This window comes from Petaurus breviceps, unplaced genomic scaffold, assembly GCF_028583685.1.
Source record: "Petaurus breviceps papuanus isolate PSGF00001 unplaced genomic scaffold, PetGlider_PUasm1.0 90825, whole genome shotgun sequence".
NCBI classification, from domain to species: domain Eukaryota; kingdom Metazoa; phylum Chordata; class Mammalia; order Diprotodontia; family Petauridae; genus Petaurus; species Petaurus breviceps.
The window spans coordinates 5,275,045-5,298,593 of record NW_027187353.1 but is presented as its reverse complement, the minus strand read 5'-3'; the positions used below and the strand labels follow the sequence as shown (position 1 = coordinate 5,298,593).

The 23,549-nt window shown below is 42.2% G+C and overlaps 1 protein-coding gene across 5 annotated transcripts in view; it reads left to right on the top strand.

Moving 5' to 3' along the window:
* Positions 1–19,562, top strand: part of PML (PML nuclear body scaffold) — a 50,165-nt gene extending 30,603 nt beyond the window's left edge. For 3 of the 5 annotated variants that reach the window (XM_069071192.1, XM_069071193.1, XM_069071191.1), the window contains exons 8-10: positions 9,249–9,298; positions 11,111–11,267; positions 15,646–19,562. In XM_069071192.1, the coding sequence (XP_068927293.1) occupies positions 9,249–9,298; positions 11,111–11,267; positions 15,646–16,424 (986 nt within the window). In that variant the 3' untranslated portion in view covers positions 16,425–19,562. Of the gene's footprint in view, positions 1–9,248; positions 9,299–11,110; positions 11,268–14,534; positions 14,581–15,064; positions 15,221–15,645 lie in introns of those variants that run through there. The other 2 variants (XM_069071194.1, XM_069071196.1) reach the window with 2 other exon arrangements.
* The last annotated feature ends 3,987 nt before the right edge of the window (positions 19,563–23,549 follow it).

Genomic DNA, 23,549 nt, shown 5'->3' with positions numbered 1-23,549 from the left:
TTTCTCTCTGGGCTCAGGTAAGCCTTAGGAAGATCCTGTTTTTCTTTTCCCTTTCTCTTGCTAAATTTTTCATTTTAATCTCTCTCTGGTTTCCACTTAAAGAGAAAATTAAAAGTGTGTGGAGAAAGATTTTGCAGCATCAGAAACCAGGCAACTGAAACTTCTTTTTTTTTTTTTCAGAAATTAAGAATAAGACATGTCTATTGCTCCTTAAAGGGCCCCTCTGTGTAAGTGCAATCCATGTTTTGTGCTAACCCATAGCCAATTGGTATTTCACTTATGTCCTTTCTTTTGGCTTGACCAACCAAAAAGAAACAGGTTGTAAAAAAAAAATGGACTTTCAAAAAGAAAAGTCTTCATAGAAGATGAGTCTCTCTTTTCTCTCCCTATTCCCAGTGCTGGTCACATTGAAAGTTGTAGAGACAAAAGATAGATAATAAATAATTTGAGACTAAATTTGTGACTAGAGATTCTAGTTCACTGTAATGTATTTATGCCTTTTCTTTTGGCCTTCTAAAGGGAAAGGAAAGTCCTAAAGATAGGAAACTAAAATATAAAATTGATTAGAAACTAAATTTGCAAAAAAAAAATACTTAAATGTTTCTCTCTTTGTTCTGTGTTTGTCTATCTGCTTTATTTGACTAGTGCCAGAGTTTTAGACTTTTTTTGCTTTTTGGAGGGCAATTGGGGTTAAGTGACTTGCTCAAGGTCACACTGCTAGTTTTTAAGTGTCCGAGGCTGGATTTGAACTCAGGTCCTCCTGATTCCAGGGCCGGTACTCTATTCACTGCACCACTTAGCCGCCCCCAGATTTTTAGATTTTAGATGAGAGTTTAGATTAGGATTCTCTGAGTAAATCCTGTTGAAAAGGACATCTGACTGTGTAAAAAGACAGATATAGGGAAGTGAGCTTGAGTCTGTGTGGGGTATACCACACAAACATAAGACTTATGAGGAAGGGTTGATCTCTGAACAACCCAAGAAACAAGCAACTAGGGCCCATACTTAACAACATACTTACAACATGTAAGCTGTCTGATCATACCTCTGCTTACATCAACTGTGGTTAGGGCAGTTAGTGACAAAGTATTACCTTGTCATTTAAGTAAGTAGAACTTAGAGTAGGGATTTAGTCAGGATTAGCTTTGGTATAGGTGAGAGGTGTAGCAAGGAGATTAGGTTTAGCTGCTGATAGTAGCAGCCAGTAATGTCAAGGCTTTAAAAGTAGTTGTAATCCTACATAGAGAAGACATGAATAAGGAAATCTAAAGGAGTAAAGAATATTGTAGAATTACTTAGCGATGTTGCAGTTCACTAGATAGGGATTCACTCAGTTTAGGCAGACATCAGCTTAGTTAGACGGGGTATTATTCAGGTAGAGTTTTCAAACTGGCACTTGCCCTTGTTAATTGTTCTGTGTGTCAATTGTTCTGTGTGTCGTTTTACTGTTTTCATGGAGTTGTTAAACATTGAGGAAGATTTCACAATAGGATTTAACAAGACATGGGCCCTTGTTTATTGTCCATAGCTCATCTGTATGTTCTGTCCTAATTAAGTTCTTGTTTTTATACTGTTTTAGTCTTTAGCCAACTATTCAAACTATAAATTGGTTAAAAAAATTACCGGTGAACTGCTTTTCTCTTTCTTCTCAATTCTTTGTGATCACGTTCTGTACATTAAGAAACTCTTTAGATTAGTTGTTCAAGCCTTAGAAATAGATGGGTTTTTTCTACTTAGAAACATTTAGAATAGTTATTTCAGCTATAAACCTTTTAAAACTAACTACTAACTCTATTCTCTTTTCTTACTTCCTTGGGTGCTTTGTGATCATAACAATCAACTCTTTTTTTTGCTCTGTTGTGGTCCCAGGATGTCTGAGGAAAATGAACCTATCATCTCTTTCTCTCCTGTGCATGTTAGAGAACTACTTGGATTAGCTACCCATGCCATAGATGTATTAGATGTATCATAATCATATATTAATTTTTCTTCTGAAATGGTAGGTGAACTTTTTCCTCAAGGCATTAAAAATAAGGAAGCTGGGGCGGCCAGGTGGCTCAGTGAGTAAGAGCACCGGCTCCAGTGTCAGGATGACCTGGGGATCAAATCCGGGCTCAGACACTTAGCACCACCCCCAGTGTGGTGGCCAATAACTGGCCGTGTAACCTTGAGCAAGTTACTTAAACCCGATTGCTTAAAAATAAATAAGGAAGCTAAATTTAGCTCTCCTCCACACCTGGAAACCTCAGAACTAAGATTGGAAACAGTAAGTGAGAAAAGACAGCCAAGTTGGGGGGAATTGCTCACCACCTTTCCCTGAAGATGATCCAACCCAGACCCCTAAACTTCAGGGGATCCTAACCTCCTGGCAGATGAGAATATAGTTGTTCAAGCAAAAAAAGGCTCTGGCAGAGAATTCTAGAGAGTTTCAGGAAATTAGGTGAGAAAAGAAAGAGTTCTATGACCGCCTGTGCAGAGGAGCTACAGGTTGTGTAGTACTTGACCCTCAACTCTATGGAGGACAAAATCATTAATATAGCTTTTGTAAGTTAGGCATCCTCAGAAATCAGAGGATTTTTTCATGAATAATTGCCTTGGGTGCATGGGAAGAATTTTAGTGAGCTCAAAGCCATAACTCTGTGTATTTTTTAAAGGGATAAGAATGAAAAAGAAAAGAAACTGAGTAACTGGGACCCTAAGACTCTTGCAATAACACCTGCACTTGAGTCCAAAGCAGACAAAAGCAAACCCTTAGTTTGTTTTTACTATGGGGAAAAGGGTCACTGTGCTAAAAAATGTAGAAAGAAATAGATGAGAAGCAGAGAAACCTGAGGACCAGCCCAAGACAGGTTGAGTTTTCTTCACTCAGTTCTGTGATAAGGAAGAGAAACTTTAGATCTCCCTAGATACTATTGACTATTCATTTTGTTCTCTCTCTCTCTCTGTATTTTTAACAACTAATATTACTTATGCCACTACTGAACAGATTCCATCTGAATTGAATGGAGCTGATTTTTCTAATAATATAAGGCTTTTAAGATCAGCCATGCCTGTTACTTGAGATAAAAGGTGATCCTCTTCCATCTGAACCTTTGTATCTTTGAAATTATAATTTGGACATTTAAAAATCATTGTTGTTTAATTGGCAGAATTAATGATCTATCACTTCTGAAATTATAATTAGGATATTCTCAAAAGTGATGTTGTTTTACCTATTAATGTTCCTTGTAGAAAATTGCCACCCTAACCAACAGTTATTATTACTGTTTTCCAATTAAAAGCTCCCCAAAGTTAAATTAGTAAAGAATGGTTCATTTGAACCATCTATGATTGATAAAGGGATTCTAAAATATCTAAATCAGCCTCTGATGGCAACCTCTCTAGTGCTCTCTATGCTATTTATATTCTTCTATGCTATCTTTGTGCTATTCATTCCTATGCTATTCCTAGGTACCTAAACCAGATACCATTGTCTCCACCATTCCTGATACAGCTAAATTGCATTGCTGCTATTAGCTCAGCCTTTTTCAGTTTTCAGTCAGTGAATCTGTCCAGTGCCTGTTTGCATTCACCTGGAAGGGGATTCAACACTGCCCGAATGAAGACAGAGACAGCTCCACACCATACTTGGAGGTACAAGTTACTGTGGACAGTATATTCCAACCTTTGGTGAAATTGTTAAACCGTTAACTGCTCTAACTACAGACTCAGTCCCAGAACCTCTCCCTCTGCTGTCTGAACATCTGGTGACTACTGAAAAGATCTCTACTCTAGACAACAGCTCTGAGCCTTCTGGATTATAACGGGCCTTTTTGATCTTTGCCCATGGACAAAAGGGTGTATCTGAAGTGCCCCTCCAGGACCTCAGATCATCTCTTTGGCCCACAGTCTATGGCACCTGACTCTTGTCCACTGGCTGCTGTCCACTGGGGAGTACCTCCATGTCCTCAAGCTGTATAGCTGCTGTTCTCTCTTAAGAGAATGGGCTTTGTGGTCTGCTTCTTGGCTGCCAACATACCATGCTATCCCCTCGTAAGATAAACCTCATCTTGTCGGACGTTAGAAAATATTGCCATCAAGAAACAAAGACAATTGCAAGAAAAAGTTGAATCCCTGAGAAGTGCAGTGTGAAACAGGTATCTGGGATATGGATGGAACAGGTATGGATCCCTGGAACTGGTAAGTCCCTAAGAGATTTTACCATTAAACTTGCCTTTCAACTCACAAAGGGGGGACATTTGGGGAATGGTGGAGACAATCAACCCCATGTGGGTGACCCCAGGTATCTCTTAGGTAACTGATCTTTTATGTGCTTCCTGTCACACCTGTCATTCTTATAACCAGGATTCTTTTGAAAATGTTGCTTTTGGAGATTATCCCTTGGCCTATCACCCCATTTGGTCATCTCCAAACTGACTGTTAACATGCCCAAATCAGGTATTTACAAACATTGTCTTGATATTGTAGACCAACTCACTAGATGGATTGAGGCTTTTCTCTCATCTAGGGCTACATCAGCTTCTGTTGCCAAGATTATACTTAACAATGATTGCCCCCAGATTTGCCCCCACAACTCCCACCTTCATTGACTTAAACCAATGGACTCATTTCACAGAGTTTTAACTCAGGTTTATTCCTATCTTGGTGTTAAACCCTGCTACCACACCCTGCTACCACACCCTGCATCACCCCCAAAACTCAGGGCAGGTTAAAAGGATGAATAGGAGCTTAAAACTATGACTGGGATACTTTGTAAAGAGATTTACCTAGGCTGAGGGGGGAATTAGGGGAAATTGCATCTATCTAAATTGATCTAAATGTTTTAACTGCTAAATTTATTGATTGGAATGAAATCACAAAATTTGTAAACTTAAAATTTGAAATTTAAATGAAATATGAATTTGAAATGACATGTATACCACCTTTTAAAAATTCACCTTTTGAGATTTGAAACCCTTTTGACAATTTGAATGAAATATGAATTCAAAATTACTTGATATACATAAATACCACCCTTTGATAAATTTAAATGAAATGAGATTTGAAATTATATATACTATATAAATCTGATAAATTTTTTATTGAATTACATCTAAAATATGAAATAATTACCTTTTGAAATTTGAAAAAAAAATTGAAAGCACAAATTGAAATACCTTTTGAAATGCTTTTCCCTTTAGGAAACAAGCTAGAGGAGAATATGACCCAATGAATATTTGTTAGTTTGTTTTTAGCAATCTCACTATCTTCTGGCACCCCAGTTCATAAGCTACTAAAGGAACTTTAGCCAAATGACATCAGTTTAGTCACTTTAATAATTCAATAGGGAAGTGACCTCTCTAACAACATTTCACAATATCTAAGAGATTTCACAGTAGTAAGTATATTTTTAAAAGCATATTTTTATATCATCCATATTATTATCTTTGGTATGTTATCTAACCCCAAACTCAAAATAGTTACAATGTAACTTGAAAATTCTCAACCCAATCCATTTCTGATTCACTGATGGCAGTAATTAAACCTCATTATTCTTATACTAAGAAAGGTTAAATAATTTGCCAAAATCACACAACTAAGACGTGGCGGAACAGTTCTTTATTATATCAGTGCATTTCTGCTTTATTTTCATTTTTTTTTTCTTTTCATGACTTTAAATTTCCTACTTTTACACTTATTTTGAGATTCTCATATTTAATTTTAGCTGCATACCCATTTCATTTGTCTTCTTTCCCTCTACATTTTATGTATGTTCAGAGGGGAAAAAATTCTTTTTCAGGTTTAGTTTCATACTACAAATGTTCATGTGTTGTCTTGTTATTATAATTTTATTTAACACTTAGATCATTCATTACTATATTTCATGTTGGTATTTCTCTTAGATTTGTCCGAAAGAAACAAATTGAAGTCGCTTCCAATTATTAGGTATTTTGTTTTTCAGTTAGCCTTTCCTTTAATGACTATGATAATGTGCCATTTGGAACGTCTACATTTAATCTTGATAGTATTCCATTAACTATTGCACCTTTGAGCAGTCAGAGAGAAAGGTCACAGGGTAGGGGGAGTACTTCCAGTGTGAGAAGTCTTCCATCATCTAAAGTTCTTGTCCTCTACCTGCTTCCTTGTTTTCCAGTCTTTTTACAATTTATGCCCCTCTATACTCATAATTCAGGCATACTGGTCTGCTTGCTGAGAAGGGGAAGGGAGATATATCGTGATAGATTGAGGGGTTGGTAGGGTCAAGTGAATTTTTTTCCAAGTAGGGGAAAACCTGGTATGTTTGTGGACAGAAGTGATGGGAGGGGAAGGCCTTGATTATAAGGGCAGTCTACCAGAAAAAGGAAGGGATTAGACCCATGGTATATGTGGGAGTTGACCTTGGCAACGAGATTGAAGTATAAAATGGAAGATACTTTCAAAGACTTTTGAGATATAGAGAAGAGGTCAAGAGGGACCCATCAGGTGGCCTTTATTTTCTCTGTAAAGTATGAGCAGAGTGAAGGAGGTTGTATAGGAGAATAGAGGAGAGAAGAGGAAGTTTGGAATAACAGCTGTGATAAGCATAATAGAGAGTCGAGCAGAGAGGAGTAAAAGAATTGCCTTGCTGTGGTGAGAGCCCAGTTGAGATCAGCTTACATAAATTTTGGGTGGACCTGGTCTGTAGAGTGCTGTGACTTCCTCCACTCTGTTTTGGTACCACATGAGTAAGAGCAAAAGAGGCAAATGGTAGGAGTAATTTAGGGCTCGAATTTGACAAGGCATAAATACTGGTAGGATGAGGGGGTAAAGGATCCAAAAGGAGAGAATTGTGTAATGACAAACTGGTCAACTATATTGGCAGAATTCCAAAGGGAAGAAAGTGAAGCCAGAGTAGAGATGATAGTGTGGGAGGGTACCAGGGGATAAAAACTGGAGGCGATGGTGAGAACAAAGAATAAGTTTTAGAGAAAAGATGAAATAATAAGAAATTATGGTCAAATAAAGGAATTTCAGAATTCTTGGTCATAGAAATGGAACACTTGACAAAGGAAGATCAAAGTTGTGACAATCCCAATTTATGGTTCAGATGGAGTTGAAGACTAGGTCATGGGAGCAGAGGAGGCTAGGGAACCAGAAGACTTGGGTTTTTGGAGGAACATTAACACATATCTTGACATTGTCTTGTATAGGGGCAGAGTTGGGGTGGAGAATTGCCTAATGACAGAGAATCTGGATTGGGGGATATATTTGGGCAAAATGAACCTCAAAGGAAGAGAAATAACTGAGTGATAGAAGCGGAGGAAAAGTCTGCAAATGACAAGGAGTAGCAAGATGCATTTCAGCTCTTCCTTCTATACCAGTGTCTTGGGGCATATGAAAGAAGATGCAACCAGGACTGCAAAGGAGGGGCAACTAGAAGGTGCCATATTCTGAGACAAGCCAGATTTCTGCAAGTGCTAAGAGGTAGAAGGGGAAGGAGTCAAAGAGGTCCCCAAATAAAAGGGAATGTGGTAATGATGTAACGGAATTCCATAGAATACCATGGAAGGGACAAACAGGGCTGGTGTGGGTCATGGAAGGGATAGATGAGTTTAAGATGAGAGAAAGGGAGTTTGGGACTGGGGGGATAAGGAAGCAGTTCACACGTAAACCACTGGGGATTCCATTTCACTGGGCTTGGGTGAGTAAAAAGCTGGTGGGAATTTTCTGTCCAAAGGGAATTAGACCAGTCAGAGTGGTGATGAACCATAGCTCTGCTCATGATAGCAGAGGACTGCAACACTTGGTGTCCTGTCTCCGCCTCAGCCCATCGCGATGGCCATCACCTCACTGGGTCACAAGGATGGCCATGAGGAAGGTAACTACCAATCTATGACTTCATCCATATGTTCAAGAGAGTTTCCCAAGGCCTGCAGATTATACAATGTGCCCAGAGTCACACAGGAAAAAATGTGAGACCTAGAAAGATCTCCACGAAGTAATGCCAAGCAGGAAAAAAAAAAACGGGAATACACTTATCAAATCGTGTACAACAAAAATGGAGATGGAAAGTCAACCAAGGACTGCCAATGAAGATGAGAGAGACTGAAAAAATTAATTATGACATATTACATACTGAAATGCATTTAAATGAAAATAGTTGCAAATTAAGTTTAATTGGGAGAATTGATGTTTAATGTTACTTATAATAATAAAGTTTTAAAATTTTAAAATAAAATTACTGAAGTTGCCTTCAGGAGAGACTTGGGTTTATATCAGTTCCAGTTACTTACCAGTTAGTTGTATGGTCTTGGACGTGCCATCCTCTTTAAGCCTCAGTTTCTCATCTGTGCAATGGGGTTACAGGATCCCATAAGTCAAAAAGGGAAGCAGAAGTAAATAGTCAAACAAGGAATCCTGATGGAGATTAGAGAGAATTATTGAAAAAAGAGTTATGGCATATTATGTGCTGAAATGTGTTTAGATGGAAATAATTGCAAAATGAGTTTAATTGGTAGGATTGATGTTTAATATTGTTTATAATAAAACATTAAAACTTTAAAAAAAAAAACGATTGTTGAACTTGGCATCAGGAGAGATTTGGGTTTAGTCCCAGTATCAGCACATAATATTGAAATGACCTTGTACATGTCAACTTCTCTGAGCCTGTTTCTTCATCTGTAAAACAGACATAATAATATATTTGCCACGTACCCCATAGGGCTGCTGTGAGTGCTTTGTAAACTTCATAAAATTTGTAAACTTGCTGTAGAAATCTTATCCTTTATATAAGGTTTCACTAAAATTTTTAAACATCACTGTTACTTATATGTGGTTCACACCCTCATGAAACCCTCCCTCATAACAAATAAATACAGTCAAGTAAAACAACATATCAACTGTGCCTGAAAATGTTTGTCCCTTTCTGCACCAGGAGTTCACCTCCTCTTTGCTGAGAGGCAAGAGGCATGTAATGCTCGAACCATCCAAGCTTCTGAAGTCACAGTTGGTCGCTGCATGGATCACAGTCCTGAAAGTCTCTCAGCATTGTTTTCCTTTAAATTGTTGTGGTCATTGTGTGAATTGTTCTGGTCCTACTTACTATGCCCTACCTCGGTTCCCATAATTCTTTACATTCCTCAGAGTGGTCATTATGACGCAGGTGTAGTCTACTGTGTAGATCTATGCCCTTTGTTCAGCCATTCTCTACTCATTGGGCACCTTGATGCCCTCACCATGTTCTCCCAGCACACTCCCAGGACTTACTGACTCCCCTTTCCATTTTGCAGATAATGCAGTTGTGGTAATCAGCAGCTCTGAAGATTCTGAAGAGAGTGAGGTGAGCACACTGGCTAAGTTGGCCCTTTCTGTCTTCCTTTTTCCATTTGTTCTGGGAGCTCCCATATTCTTTATGGAGGGGAGCAAGGAATCATTCCCCTCATCCTTCTATTAGCCATGAGACCACACCTCCCCTAACATGTCTGGAACCCTACACCTATATCCAGAGGGTCAGGATCTCCCTATTAAGTCAAGAAGACTCCTTGAACATCCATGCATATGCCCAGTGCTGGAACCCTAGGGGTCAGATCTCACAGGCTGTTCCTTGTTTCCATAAGTACGTCCTTTCCTCCACTTTTGATTTTCTCAAAGATTCAGCTTTTTTCAGAAGGGTTTCCATAGCCACACTGGCTGGGAATTCTCTAGGGCATGGGAGGGTGGGGAATGAGTGGCTATTTGGGAGGATGATTTTGTTGTTGTTGTTGTGAATTGGAAGCTGCCTTCAGTAACTAGCTGTGATGGAGCAGGGGATTTGTGAACAGAGCCCTGTGCCTTGTATCTGTTTAAGAGCTGGGTCTTGTGGTTGCAAAGAATGGAAAACTAAAGGATTGCTCATCTTTTGGGAAATGGCAGAACAAATTATGGTATATGCATGTAATGGGACGGTATTGTGCTGTGAGAAATGTTGGAAGGGACAGTTTCAGAGAAATATGCCTCTGAACTGATGCAGAATGAATTGAGAAGAACCGAGAGAACAATTTATACTCAACAATAGCATTGTAAAGACAAACGACTTTGAAAGACTTAAGAATTCTGATCAGTGCAGTGACCACTCACAATTTCAGAGGATCCATGAAGCATTTACTGGCAGAGATGATGGACTCGGGGTGCAAATTGAGACTTTTTTTGGACATAGTTAAAGTGGAATTGTTTTTTGCTTGACTACTTATGTTATCAGGTTTCACTTTTATTTTTATTTTTTTGTAATGGTGGAAGTGGAGAGAGGAAGAGAAAATAGATTTTTACAGCTGAAAAAAATAAATCTTGAAAGATAGTAAAGGAGCTGAAACTGAGTCTTGTGAGTTAACACTTGTGGCTTGCCCTGAACAATATCAGAGCTTGGCAGGTTAGGGTGAAGGGCAGCACTAGGTAGCTTTGTGAAAGCTTCATGCATGATGACAGGCAAATAGACATGTATTCGACTCTGGGTGGGAAGGAAGCTATAACAAGCCGTATTTCTACTTGAGCACCCCTGAGGAAGGGTGAGAAACAAGATGACTTGGAGCTTATAAAATGCCTGGTTTGTGAGTACTTGGAAGGACAAGCAGTGGGCCACCGTGGCAAAGAAGTTTTTTGTGAGTGGAATCACCATCAAGTTCTCTATAAATTAAATAGACTGACCCTCCGATGACGGACAGTCAGTCTTTCTTATGGTAGAACCTGCCATAATTTGAAGTCTTCTGACTTACGGGTTAAGAGAATTCAGGATGACCTTGGTGCCCCAATGAGGCATCAGAGGAGAGCTTTAGTAATCTCAAGTCTCTTCTTCATAAGCCAGTCAAGTAACCTTCTTGTCCTCTGCACTCCCCCATCCACATACCTTGTTCTGGCTCTGTTCAGGATGTTGATGGATGGATTTGTTTTGTTGATAATTTTTGTTTTTATATGACAATCAACATTTCCAGATATACCCATTTCCCCCCCTCCCCAACACACAGCTAGCCTTCTCTTTAACAGTTAAGCAAAACTAAGGTACACCAGGCACGAAACATTCCACACCCATCGTCCCCCACCCTCCCGCATTGCTCTGCAGTGAAAAGTGGTGGCACACACCCCTTTCTGAGCTGGTGTCACAGTGGCTTCTGTGTTTCAGTCCTCCAGTGATTTCGGGGACAGCAGTGACTCAGAAGATCTTGTGGAGTGCACAGGCAGCACGAGGGCCCCCCCCAGCCACCCCATCGATAACTTCAGAGAACCCAGTCAAGAAAACAGAGCTTTGGTATTCTTTGACCTCAAGGTTGACAGCAAAAGTGAGTCTCCCATCAATACCCCCTTTCCTCTTCTGGTCTCATATCCAGAGCCCCAGGAGATGTGGATAGGCCAAATGGGTATCCGTATGTCACCACTAAATGTGGAAAGGCAACCAAAAACTGGCCCTGTGAGATGGTTATTCAGCCAGCTGATGCTTGCGCCTTGCCTTCAGCCCAAGGGTCCTGGAGTTAATTTGGGTCAGGACTTCTGCCTTGAGGGAAGAAAGTATGTCTGGATTCCAATTTCACAAGTCAACATTTTCACAGGACCAAGGGTTAAAGCTGGGAGGGACCTTATGGAATCATCTGATCCAATCATTCCCCTTCTGGAAACTGATCCCTGGAGATTTAAGCAATTTGCCCAAGGTCACATATTCGAGAAGTAGCCCAGGTGGCAGCTTCTCTGACCAAGGCTCACTTAAAGACCTTAGGGCCCAGTCCTGCCATCAGTTTGGTAGAGAGAAGAGCAGGGTCCACTGGGCCATTCATGCCCATCTCAAGACCTCCGTTTCCTTATATTAAAAAATGTGGACATTTGAACTTAGGTAGATGTTAATACTGAGAGGCAAGGCAAGTTACGCAAATGCCTGGCCTCATGTAGACATTGAAGAGGAGGAAGATTAGTTCTTCAGTTCAATCCACCTTTTCCTAAAAACAGAACCCAATCAAGAGTCAGCCAGTCCCCCGTCATCCCAGATCCTCATTTCTGTGGCCTTAGTCCAGGATCCTGACTGGCTCATCTGAACAACAAAATGCCTTAGCTTGCCTTGGAAGGGAAAGGTAGAAATCAGATAGAACCCACTCTCCTTTCCATTAAAGCCAGCTGTGGTGGCCAGCACCTGGAATGCCAGGCCAGTCTGGTCACTGTATCCAAAGGGAGACTGAATTGCTGGCATGGCCCAGAAATGGGCATTTATTCAACCAGCATTTCTTAGGCCAGTTGTAGTCAAGGCACTAACAATACTATATATATATATATATAAATTGGGGTCACAGAAAGAAAAATAAAACAATCCCTTGCACTCTAGAAGTTTACCTTTTATTGTGGAAAAACAACATGCATATAAATAAGTCAATATGAAACAAACAAAATAGTTTATAAAGAGTCTAACAAGTTGGAGAACAGGGCAAGGAGAGCCCAGAAAGGCCTTGTGTGGGAAGTGCCCCTTGAGTCAAACTTTAAAGGAAACAGGATTTTAAGAGGTGAGGTCTACAAGGCAACCTGTGCAAAGACGTGGAGGTGGGAGATTTAATACCCAATATGATCTACCGTGTTTCCCCGATAATAAGACCTATCCCGAAAATAAGCCCTCCCCTTACTGTACAAGATTCCTCTAAAATAAGCCCTCCCCCGAAAATAAGCCCTATTGAGATTGCTACTGTAGTGAAGGTGATCCCCTGCGCTACACGCTACATTACGGTACCCTCTGTATGCACCGTCCCCCCCCCCCCGGGTGAAACGCACGCCGCGCTCCGAGCTGCGTCCAATCAGAGCTGCAGCAGTGAGCACGTCATCCTGTTCTTTATTGAATTTATTATTGAATAAAGGTACTTTTTTTGTTCACATTTACCTGTTTATTAAAATTAATGTCAATGTTCATTAAAATAAGCCCTCTGGTGTTTTTCTGTCCAAAAAAAATAATAAGACAGTGTCTTATTATCGGGGAAACACGGTATATATAAGGCATACCAAACGGGCCCTTGATAAATGCTCCTTGAATGAATGGGCAGCTCAGTGATATAAGCAGTGTACAACAATGAGAAGAGTGTGTTGGTTCAAGAGTCAGAAGGCCTGGATTCAGATCCTGCCTCTGATTATTTTTATGTGATTTTCTAGATGGCCTCCAGGTTCCTTTCCAGCACTAGTCCTAGCATCTTAGTTAAGACCATCATGATCCTAAAGTGTCCATGGGCTATGATGGGGGTGGGGAAGGGTGGGCATGTAAAGACAGATTTCAGTCATTGTCTATGCACCTCTAAAGGGGAGAAAATTGAACATTTCTTTCTAAACCCTAATCTCTAAAGCAAGCCACCCAGACCCCCTGCTCTGAGTCTGGAAGGGAAGGAGCATTTATACTAGCCAGGCACTGTGCTAAGCATTCTTTATAAATATTCTCTCATTTGATTAGCATGTACTAGGCAGTCAAATAAGATAATATTCATAACATGCTTTGCAAACATTAAAGCGCCGTCAAAATGTTAAATATTATTATTATTATTTTTTACTGTTGTTGTTAATATCATATCCTCAAGCAAGGAAACCCGACTGGGGGCAAAATCAGGTTTGTAATCAGGTTCCAGGATGGTTAGAAGAAACCCCTGGGGGACACATCTGCAGTGTATCACTGATGCAAAGTGGAGATTTACAGAGGAGATGGAGCTCCCCAAGGCTTGATTGGAGGGTGTCCATCAGTCTCTTAGAAGCAGCTGGTGGCACAGGGGGTAGAACGCTTGGCCTGGAGTCTGGGAGACCTGAGTTCAGGTCTTGACTGCCTCAGTCACTTGCCAGCTGTGTGACCCTAGGCAGGTCACTTAACCTGTGTTCTCTTCCATTTCCTCAACTATAAAATGGGAATGATAACCACAGACTTGTGAGGAACAAATGACATAATATTTGTTTATTTAAAAAGTTCCTAGCCCTTGGGAGGTCCTTAATAATGGCTCGTTTCCTTCAATTAACAAACATTTATTAAACACTTGCTTTATGTTGGACCTAGTGCTGGCACAGCTTCCCCTGAAGCATTTCTCGAGTAACCTTCATCAGAGAAAGGCTCAGGGGTTGGTGTCTCATACATAAGATAGGAATCAGGAGAGAAATGGGACCTGGGATAGCACTGGCTGAGGGCACTCCCAGATGAGGACAGTTCCTCCACCAGTGCAAGTCAGCACCCTTTCTATAACTGATAGTCACAGATGGCTGCCGAGAGCACTGAGAGGTTAAGTGATTGCCCAGGACCACACAGTCAGGATGACTGAGGCAAAATTTGAAACCAGGTCTTCCTAGCACCAAGACTGGCTCTTCCCACCATACCATGCTGCTTCAAGTAGGTTTAACACTCAGTGGGTGCTTAATAAATACTAATGTGATCATCTTCCCCACCCTACCCCAATCCATGCCTTCCCCCTTCCTTCCTTCTTTCCTTCCTTCCTTCCTTCATTCCTTCCTTCTTTCCTTCCTTCCTTCCTCCCTTTGTTCTCTCCTTCCGTCTTCCCTCCTTCCTTTCTTCCCTCCCTCCCTCCTTTCTTCCTTCCTGCCTTCCTTTTCAGTTGCATAAGGAGAGTTGGGAGAGAGAGAAGAAAACTGAATAAACACTTAATGATTAAAAAAATAATAATTTTTTAAAATTTTGGAAAAGAAAAAATACTGGTTGGTTAAATGACTAATTGAGAGAGGTGATGACCCAAGGGTCTCACTTTTGGCTTCAGGTGCATGGTTTCCGAGAGATGAATTAAACACCAGAAATAGGAATAGAACTCAAGCAATTATTTCAATGTCTCTGACACTGTTCACACTGATCTTTCTTACCCCTTCTTCCCTTATCTCTCCATGTCCTATGCGTTCTGATCCTCTCTCTCTCTCTCTCTCTCTCTCTCTCTCTCTCTTTCTCTCTCTCTCTCTCTCCCTCTCTCTTCTTCCTCCCCCTCCTTATTCCTCTTCTTCCTTTCCCTCTCTCCTTCCCTCCCCCACCTCTCTGTCTCTATCTTTCCATCTCCTCCCTCCCCTTCCTCTCTTTCTGTATCTCTCTATCTACTCTCTCTTTCTATTAATTCCTCTCTCTCTTTCTCTGTCTCTCTAGCATTCTCTCTCTCTTTCTCTCTCTAACTCTTTCTCTTTCCCTCTGTCCCCCCTCTCTTCTTCTTTCTTTCTCTGTCCCTCTCTCCTTCCCTCTTTCCTGTCTCTCTATTTTTTCTCTCTTTTCTTCTCTGCCCTTTACTCTATTCTCTTCCCTGTTTCTCCTTTCTCTTCCCTTCTCTATCCTCTCTTTCTTACTTTGTCTCTTTCTTTCTATATCTCTTTTTCTCTCTTTTTCTTTCTCTCTGTTTCTCTGTCTCTTTCTCTGTTTCTGTCTTTCTGTCTCTGTCTCTCTCTTCTCTCCTTGTTTCTCTCTGTTTCTATCTCTGTCTCTCCCTCTCCTCTTTCTGTCTCTCCTCTCCTTTCTCCCTCTCTCCCTGTCTCTCTCTCTATATATCTCTCTTTCTCTGTCTCTGCCTCTGTGTCCGTCTGTCTCTCTCTTTTCTGTCTCTCTGTCTCTGTCCCCCACCCCTCTGTCTCTCTCTTTTCTGTCCTTCTGTCTCTCTCTTTTCTGTCTCTCTGTCTCTGTCCCCCGCCCCTCTGTCTCTCTCCCCCTCTCTCATTCTTTCTCTCTCTCATCCCCAGCCAAGAAGATCAGCCAGCTGGCCGCTGTAAATGGCGAGAACAATTTCCGTATCATCATTCAACAAGAGGAGGCCCTTTTCAGCCTCTTTTCCAGGGGGGTTGCCATTGAGGATGGCCTGCAGAATTTCCTCTGCTACCTCCGTTCTTCCTCCCACCCCATCCTAGCCGGCTACAAGCTCTGGTCACCCAGTCTTACTGTCTTCTTTAAGACCCTAGAAACTTTCTCAAAAAAGGGGGAGTTCCACGAGACCATCTCAGGGTTCCTGGACATTCTGCCCTTGGTCCGTGATAGAGTGCCCGGGGCCAGCAGCTACAGGCTGAAGAATCTGGTCAAGACCTACCTTTCGAGAAGCATGAATGACAACAGCGCCTTGGCCTCGGTCCGGGCCATGCGGGACCTCTGCAAGATCCTGCACATCTACCTGGGCCAAAACATCAGCCGCAAAGTGCTCTCCTTCTCTAATCTGGACTGCTTTGCTTCTCTACAGCCCCTGGTCCATGTCAATGTCCTGACCCGCACCCAGGCCAAGCTCCTTGCCCTCCGGAATGTCAGCCTCACAGAGCTGCAGGCAGCCTTCCATGATGATCCTGAGTGGGGACTCAGGAAATACAGTCGCTACTTGGCCTCTCGGAGCTCTCGGTCGCTCCCTTCCCTGCTGGGGCTTAGGAACTACCTCGAGAGTCTGCTATCAAATCCCAAACCAAAGGGAAAGCAGGCTGCAGGTCCCAATCAGGCCCCCCCAGGAAAAGCCGCTCCCCAGACCAGGAATGGGGAATGAGCTCTACTGCAGGCCTGGGGGACGGGAGGGAGATGCCACCATGTTTCTCCAAGCTCCACTGGCCATGTTTCTGTCTCATTCTGCAATCCAGTATTCTAGTCCCCAAATCCCTATTTAAATGGGCTTTTTGTATCCCTCCATCTGCTTGGTCTAAAGGCCTATGTGCAATTTCATTTGGATATTGTCCCTTTTCCTGACCCCCAGTCCAGGAGGGTTCTTTGGTAGACAGGGCAGAGATGCCTGAAAGGTGGCTCTTTATAAGACCAGGCTGGAAAGGACCTCTGGGAATATGTGAGGTGGCGGGGAGGTGGAAGAAGGGTAGTTTCACCTTCTAAGCCACAGCTCACCCCCTCCTCAAGTTCCAGCATAAAATAAACCAGGAGACCCTCTTGCCACATAGGCCCAGGTCCACACTGGAGATTATCTGTCAGAAAGGCCAATGCTACATACAGTTCTGTTCAGGATAGGTCAGCAGTCTCTTTTTGAAGGTGCTTCCTCTGCACTAGCCCAGATTTCGTCCAACAGGCCTCCTCACTTCCTTAGGGTTCATAGACTGTTGCTTAGCTCCCTCTGGTGGCGCTTCCTCACCCTCTCAGCTTCAGGCGCTTTCCACTCTGGACAGCTGTCTGGGGCATTCCAACCCCGACTGCCACTTGCCTGGGTGTAACTCCAAGTGCCTTTCATACTGGAATTGCTGCCTGTGCGTGGTTGTGGCTCCCCTCCCCTTCCACCCCCAGCCTGTCCTTCCCCCAGGCTCAGCTGCTTCTGCGATTCATTTCCATAGGTGCTTGGCTCATTTTTCTTTTCCTAGTCCATATTGACATGGGAATTGACTTAAGTCGCAGACAAGGTACCTCTCATTGCCCTGTCCTTGTAATATTCTCCCTGCTTCCTTCTCAGAATCTCAGCTCCCTTTCCCCCAGCTCCTCTCACAACTCATCTAACTGCCATGGTGTGTTGGAAATACACGGGCCCAGGAATCGAGTTCCCCGGGCACTTTTGCCTACTCTAGCGCTACTTCCTGAGTGACTTTATGCAAATCACCTCCACTTTCTGGGTCCAAGTTCCTTCAACTCTCCAATGAGAGAATTGGACCAGAATCCTCTGAGGTCTCCTCCCTCCTTAGTGGTATGTGATTCTCCAATTCTGTTTAGTTGGGAAGATCCATGTTTTCCAAAGATAGCTGTGGCTCTCTTCATGACCGTTCCTGTTGAAGGAGATGATATCCCCAAATGGATCCTTTATTTTAGGACATCTGAGTTGCAGAGATGTAGAAGGTCCTGACCATTATCCATCGATCTGGCAGCAGAGTGAGTGTCAGAGGCCATCCAACTAGTGGCTCACACTTACTGTCCTGGTAGCCTTTGGCCTTTTTATCCCAGGTGACCTTTCAGTATGCAGAATAAAAGACATGTGTACACACACACACACACACACACCAGGAAACAAGCCTTGATTGGATGGCCTAAAGTGCTTCTCTCTTAATTCTCAACTGTCGCTATACCGATGGACCCCAGTTTTAGAAAATCAGGTGAACATCTGGATTGACATTCAAGGAAAGTAAACATGGTGGTAACTCACCCAGCTTATACTTCCATTTGCAGAATTTGTCATGGCATTCTTCTATGGGGTAATGGACATTGCTGGGCTTGGATCTAGGATTAATTTGCTGTGTCCTGCTGGGCAAATCAGCTCACCTTTCTGGGCCTCAGTTTTTCCATGGGTAAATGGGCATAAAAATAATGTCCTACTCATCTCTGACTTAACATCGCAGCTATGAGAATCAGATGAGAGCTGAGCTAAGAATTGCCATGTGATGTCAGGGAGAGTTTTAATAGTGAGCTCCTTGGCACATTTAAAATAGGTTCCAAATGATTGAGAGATACTTCAGCTTCAATCAATTGGCAAGCAACTTTTAAGGAACGGAGCTGTTTGTGAAAGGCAGAGGGCACCTGCATCACAGACAGAAGCCATTTATCAGGCATTGGGAACTTAGGCCATAATTCTGTTATATGGCTTCCATTGATACTGAAATGATTCCTGGCATTCTCTGTAGAAAAGACAAGGAGCCCTCTTTCCCTCTCAGTGACCTAATTCACAGTGTGGACTTCAGTATTTAGCAATTACATTGTCACCTTGGGACTTTGTGATTTCAGATTTGCAAATACTATGTGATAATATTTACATCAAAAAAGTGGTTTACTGTTCTCTCCCTGCCTTCACATCTTAAAATAAGTCTGTGTGTCCTAAAAGCTGAGCTCACAAATGTTGACTTTGCTCAGTTCCTGGTGATTGAGAGATGTTCCCTCTCTTTAATACCCTTTTTCTTTGCCTAACCACAACCACCTCTGTAACGTGGGAGGGCAAAACATGGTTTTTAGAATAGAATTTTTCTCCTTTGGGCCAAAATCTTCACCTTGATGTTTGTAAATTATTGAAAATCTAGAATTCTTCATCTCTTCCCATCACACAAACTAGCTCCTCTTCCTGACTTCCCAATTTCTGCTGGGGGACCACCACTGTGCTGATGTCTAGAGAACGATTGCAACCACAAAGGCTGTCTTGGAAGACCCAAGTCATCTACCCAGGTCAAGAACAGACTTTAATGGTATCCGTTCCTGGTTAAGAAGTAGTCAGTGAATTCTCGTTTGGAATGATGGATGGTATATGTCTTTTTCTGCACTGATGCTTAGCAGAGGCTGCTGCCTGCATTGTTCTTGTATCCTGTTGTTCATTAGAGTAAGATTTGTTCATTTGTGCATGTACTCATCTGGCTGTCGAAGTCCGTCCCTCCTCCTTGGCCTACAGATATTTCATGTTCATATGGGGTAGGCATGGGGGAATAGGCAGCCTAAGGTGAGGGTGGGGGGCGGGGGGGCCTTGTGAACTGACCAATTACCACTGTCAGTGATCTGTACTGATTGATGCTTCTATTATGGATGCTTCTTCCTCTATTAAAACTATAATTAATCATGGAATTAGGTCATTCAGCTCCAGCTTTTATCCTGTTCAGTGTGATGTCCTCCTGGTCAGAGAAGCCTGCTGTATATCCCAAAGTTGGGAATCTTAGGGCCCCAGGGCTCCGGTATCTGTGTATCTTTGTTCTATTAGCAACATTAAATGATTTAACCCTTGTAGTGAGTGTGAGTAGTTCTTTTCCCAGAAAGAACCTGGTTGGATGAACTGGTAACAGTCACCATCCAATTAGAAACTGCAAATCGTCTTTGACCCCTCCCTTTCCTGTATCTCCCACATTCAAACAGATACCTTGCCTGTAGGTTCTATGTCCACAATTTATCTGGTTCTGTGGAGCTCCCTTTATTCCACTGCCACCACCCATTTCTAGCCTTCATTATCTCCCAGTCTGGACTATTGCCTCCAACACAGAGATAATCTCTTCTTCTTCAAGCCAGAGTCATTTTCCTAAAGCAGTATTCTGACGATACTCTCTGACTCAAAAACCTTCATTGGCTGCTGCTGCTTACCAAATAAAGTCTACACTCAGTTTGGTGTTCAGAGATTCCCTCAATATGTCCCCATTCCATCTTTGCATTCTCTTCTCACACTTGCAAGTCCTGTAAGGAATAAGACGCCGCTTGTAAGGACCATGATTTCGAAGTCTGGGTTGAAGCAGTCATGCAGAGACTCCTCATCGACTGATCTGGGTGGGATATCATAGTAATGGCATTTCTAGAAATGGAAGAGGACCTTTGAAACTTTGAATTTTCAAAGACTCTCTGGGGTCTCCATCACAACCTGATAAATGGGTCTCTTTAGGAGAGTGGCACTCAGATCTCCCATAGCCCCAAGAGCCTCCTCTTTGCTTGGAAGCAAAGAGAAAGCCTGAAAAACTCAAATCCCAGACTTACCCCAAAGAAAAACTCTCCTTTCTCTCCAAACCCTCCCTTCCCAACTTTCCTCTAGTCAAGTTCACTGCCATCTGCCCAGACAACCAGGTTCTCCCCACATGGTAGGTATCATTTTCAGTTCTTTGTTCCTCCTCATCCCACATATCCAAAATGTTGAAAAATCATGTCATTCTACCTTCAAAACTTTCCCCTTCTCTGCACTCACATAGCCACGACTTAAGTACATGCCCTCACCAACTCAAACCTGGACCATTGCAATAGCTGGCTGGTCTCCCTCCCTCAAGTCTCTAGTTCATTCCTATACATTCTCCACTCATCGGCCAAATAGATTTTTTTTTAAATTTATTTAATATTTTAACAACTAAATCTCTTGGCAGGGCATGGGAATGTACTTCTGACACTTTTAAGTTAAATCTTCATTATTGATTATTTATCCATCCTCTTCTTAATTCTAAATAATCAACAAAATAATCAAGCCCTAATTTGTAGGGTTTGCCCATTCCCAAGGTAGAAATGATTACACTGAAAAATGAACAAGTAGATATTTCCAAGCATAAACCTGTCTCTACCCCAATGCAAAAGCTAGTCTATCTATCCCCAGATTAAAAGTTTACCCTTAATGATAATCTCACCATTAACTCCACACTAAACCAGTCTTAACATAACCCTAACTTTGATAACATCTCTCAATTTAATTCTACCTTAGCATACCAAACATAGCCCATTTTGATCTAATGCCCAACATGACCTTACTATTTCTAATCCTGGCCTGAACCTTAGTTCTTACCCCCCCAAACAGAATCTTACTCCTACAGGTAACTTAACCCTTTGGAGGAGCAGCATGGTACCCTGTAGTCAAGAAGTCTTACTAAGTTGCCCTGGTCAAGAACCTTAGACCAATTAGTGCCCAATTAGGATACTCCTAAGTTTAGAAGATAAAGAATAGTTAGCTCCTGTTTCTTCACTGAAAGTTCACTATATCCATAAGACGGCAGGTTTGTGTGTGTGTGTGTGTGTGTGTGTGTGTGCTCGCACTCGTATGTAAATGTATGTATACAGACACACACAAATGACTCTGTATGCAGACATATGCATTTATAAATCAAACACTGTGTGTCTCTGCTTTGTGATAGCACTTGCACAATTATTATCTGCTGATTGAGAAAATGCAGGAAGACAGTAAGCTATGGACCAGACAATGGTGCCCTTATCTCAGAGTCCATAAAGTTATAAGGAAAAGAAATCTGACAAGAGCCTGACCAGGGTGATTTCCCAAACTCAACCACAAGAGGTCTCTGCTGCACCATTAATTCATACCACTGGGCATCCAGTCTCAAGAATTCTGGCTGGATTAGTCAAGATGGAAGGAAGAATGGGTAGGCCACACAAGTGTCTCCATGTCTAGCGATTGGGCCGAAGAGGATTCACAGAAGGAATGATCTGAGCCCAGATTGTGGCTAAGGAGGATTGGGGGAGAGAATGAGGTGGAACCCCTTCTCTAAAGGTCTTCGAGTAAAGGTTAGGTGACCACTTATTGGGGAATATTATAAAGGGACATTGTGTTCACAGGATAGATCTTTGAGGTCCTTCTGAGTTTAATCAGAAGTTGGGAATCCTGCTCTGTTCTAACTGGTCATGAGACCTGGAGCAAACCATGTCGCTTCTATAGACCTCAGGTTCTCAGTCTATAGGAGAGGGTTGGAATCTATGACTTCTGTTTTGGATCTGAGAATTTGTCTGAGTGTCTCTGGGCTCAAAGAAGATGTTCCCTTTTCCAGCCCTCCCCACCAGCCCAGTCAGAGCCTTCATTGCTAGGTATATCCCTCAAGAAATGACTCTGGACTACAAGAAGAGCTGATTTTCTTGTGCCCAAATTAAAGACTACATTTACCCCTAGAGAAGTTCACCTTATTAGATTTAGTCCAATGTCAAGACCTCCTTGGATCCTGTCAACTATGTGCTACAACTGTTCCTCTCACTTTGGCATCATTTGCAGATTTGATCAGCATACCATCTCTGTTTTCAGTCAAGCCATTGCTAAGAGGCAAGGTACTTCTTTCAAGGCTCTTTTCATATTAATTCACCCACTGTTCTCCCCCAGGTAGGTGGTACAGTTAGTTATGAAGAAAATGCTGTTCAGAGCCACAGAAGGAACCACAGGGCAAGGGACTTGGGTGCTGGTTCTAGTCCAGCTCTCCTCTAACTATATAAGCTTAGGTCTCAGTTTTCCCATCTGTCCATTGACAGAGTTGAAGTAGGAAATAAGCATTTATGATGTGCCAGACACGGTGCTAAGCTTTGCAAATATTACCTCAACTGACCTTCACTAACAACCCTGGCAGCAGATGGCTCAGTGGATAGAATGTTGAACCTGGAGTCAGGAAGACCTGAGTTTATAATGCAACCTCCAATATGTAGTGGCTGTGTGATCCTAGGCAAGTCATTTGACATCTGATTTCCTTAATCCATTGAAGAAGGAAATGCCCAACCACTCTGGTATCTTTGTCAAGTAAACCCCATGCATAGTATTGACATACTATGATCCACAGGGTTATGAAGATCAAGATGTGGCTGAACAATAAAACAACCTTAGGAGGTGGGCACTATTATTATCCCCATTTTACAGTTAAGAAAACTGAGGCAAGCAGTGTTTAAGTGACTTGACACAGGTCATATAGCTAGTAAGTATCTGAGGCTGGATTTGAACTCAGGTCCCCCTGACTGTAGTCACAGCACTCTATCCACTATATCACCTAGCTACCTCTCTGTAAAGAGTTCATAGGATTATATAATTGTAGACTTAAAACCAGAAGGGGCTTTCGAAGTCATCTAATAGCTTCCCATCACAGACATGGAAACTGAAGCTCAGAAAGGTGGAAAGACTTGGCATCCAAGGTGACACATGTTCTAAGTGGTAGATATGGAATATGAACCTGTGCCTTCTGCCTTCAAGCCCAGTGCACTTTCCACCCTGAACCAATGGTTTGCAATTATTTTTTCTAAAGCCATTCCACCCACCCTCTCTATGTGTTAATGGTGGAATTTCAGGCAGCAGAAGCAAAATGAAGCTGTAATCATGGTCTTTCAGGAAGCAGAGGCAAAATGAAGCAGTAATGGCAGAATTTGGGCCCCATATTAGACTTTGTCCATAAAATCCTTCCTAATATTCTTCCCCAGCACACTGTGTAGGCAGCCATCCATGCTGCCAGCAGGTAAAGCTTCCATGTCGATCAGTATGGGATTGATCTAATGAGCC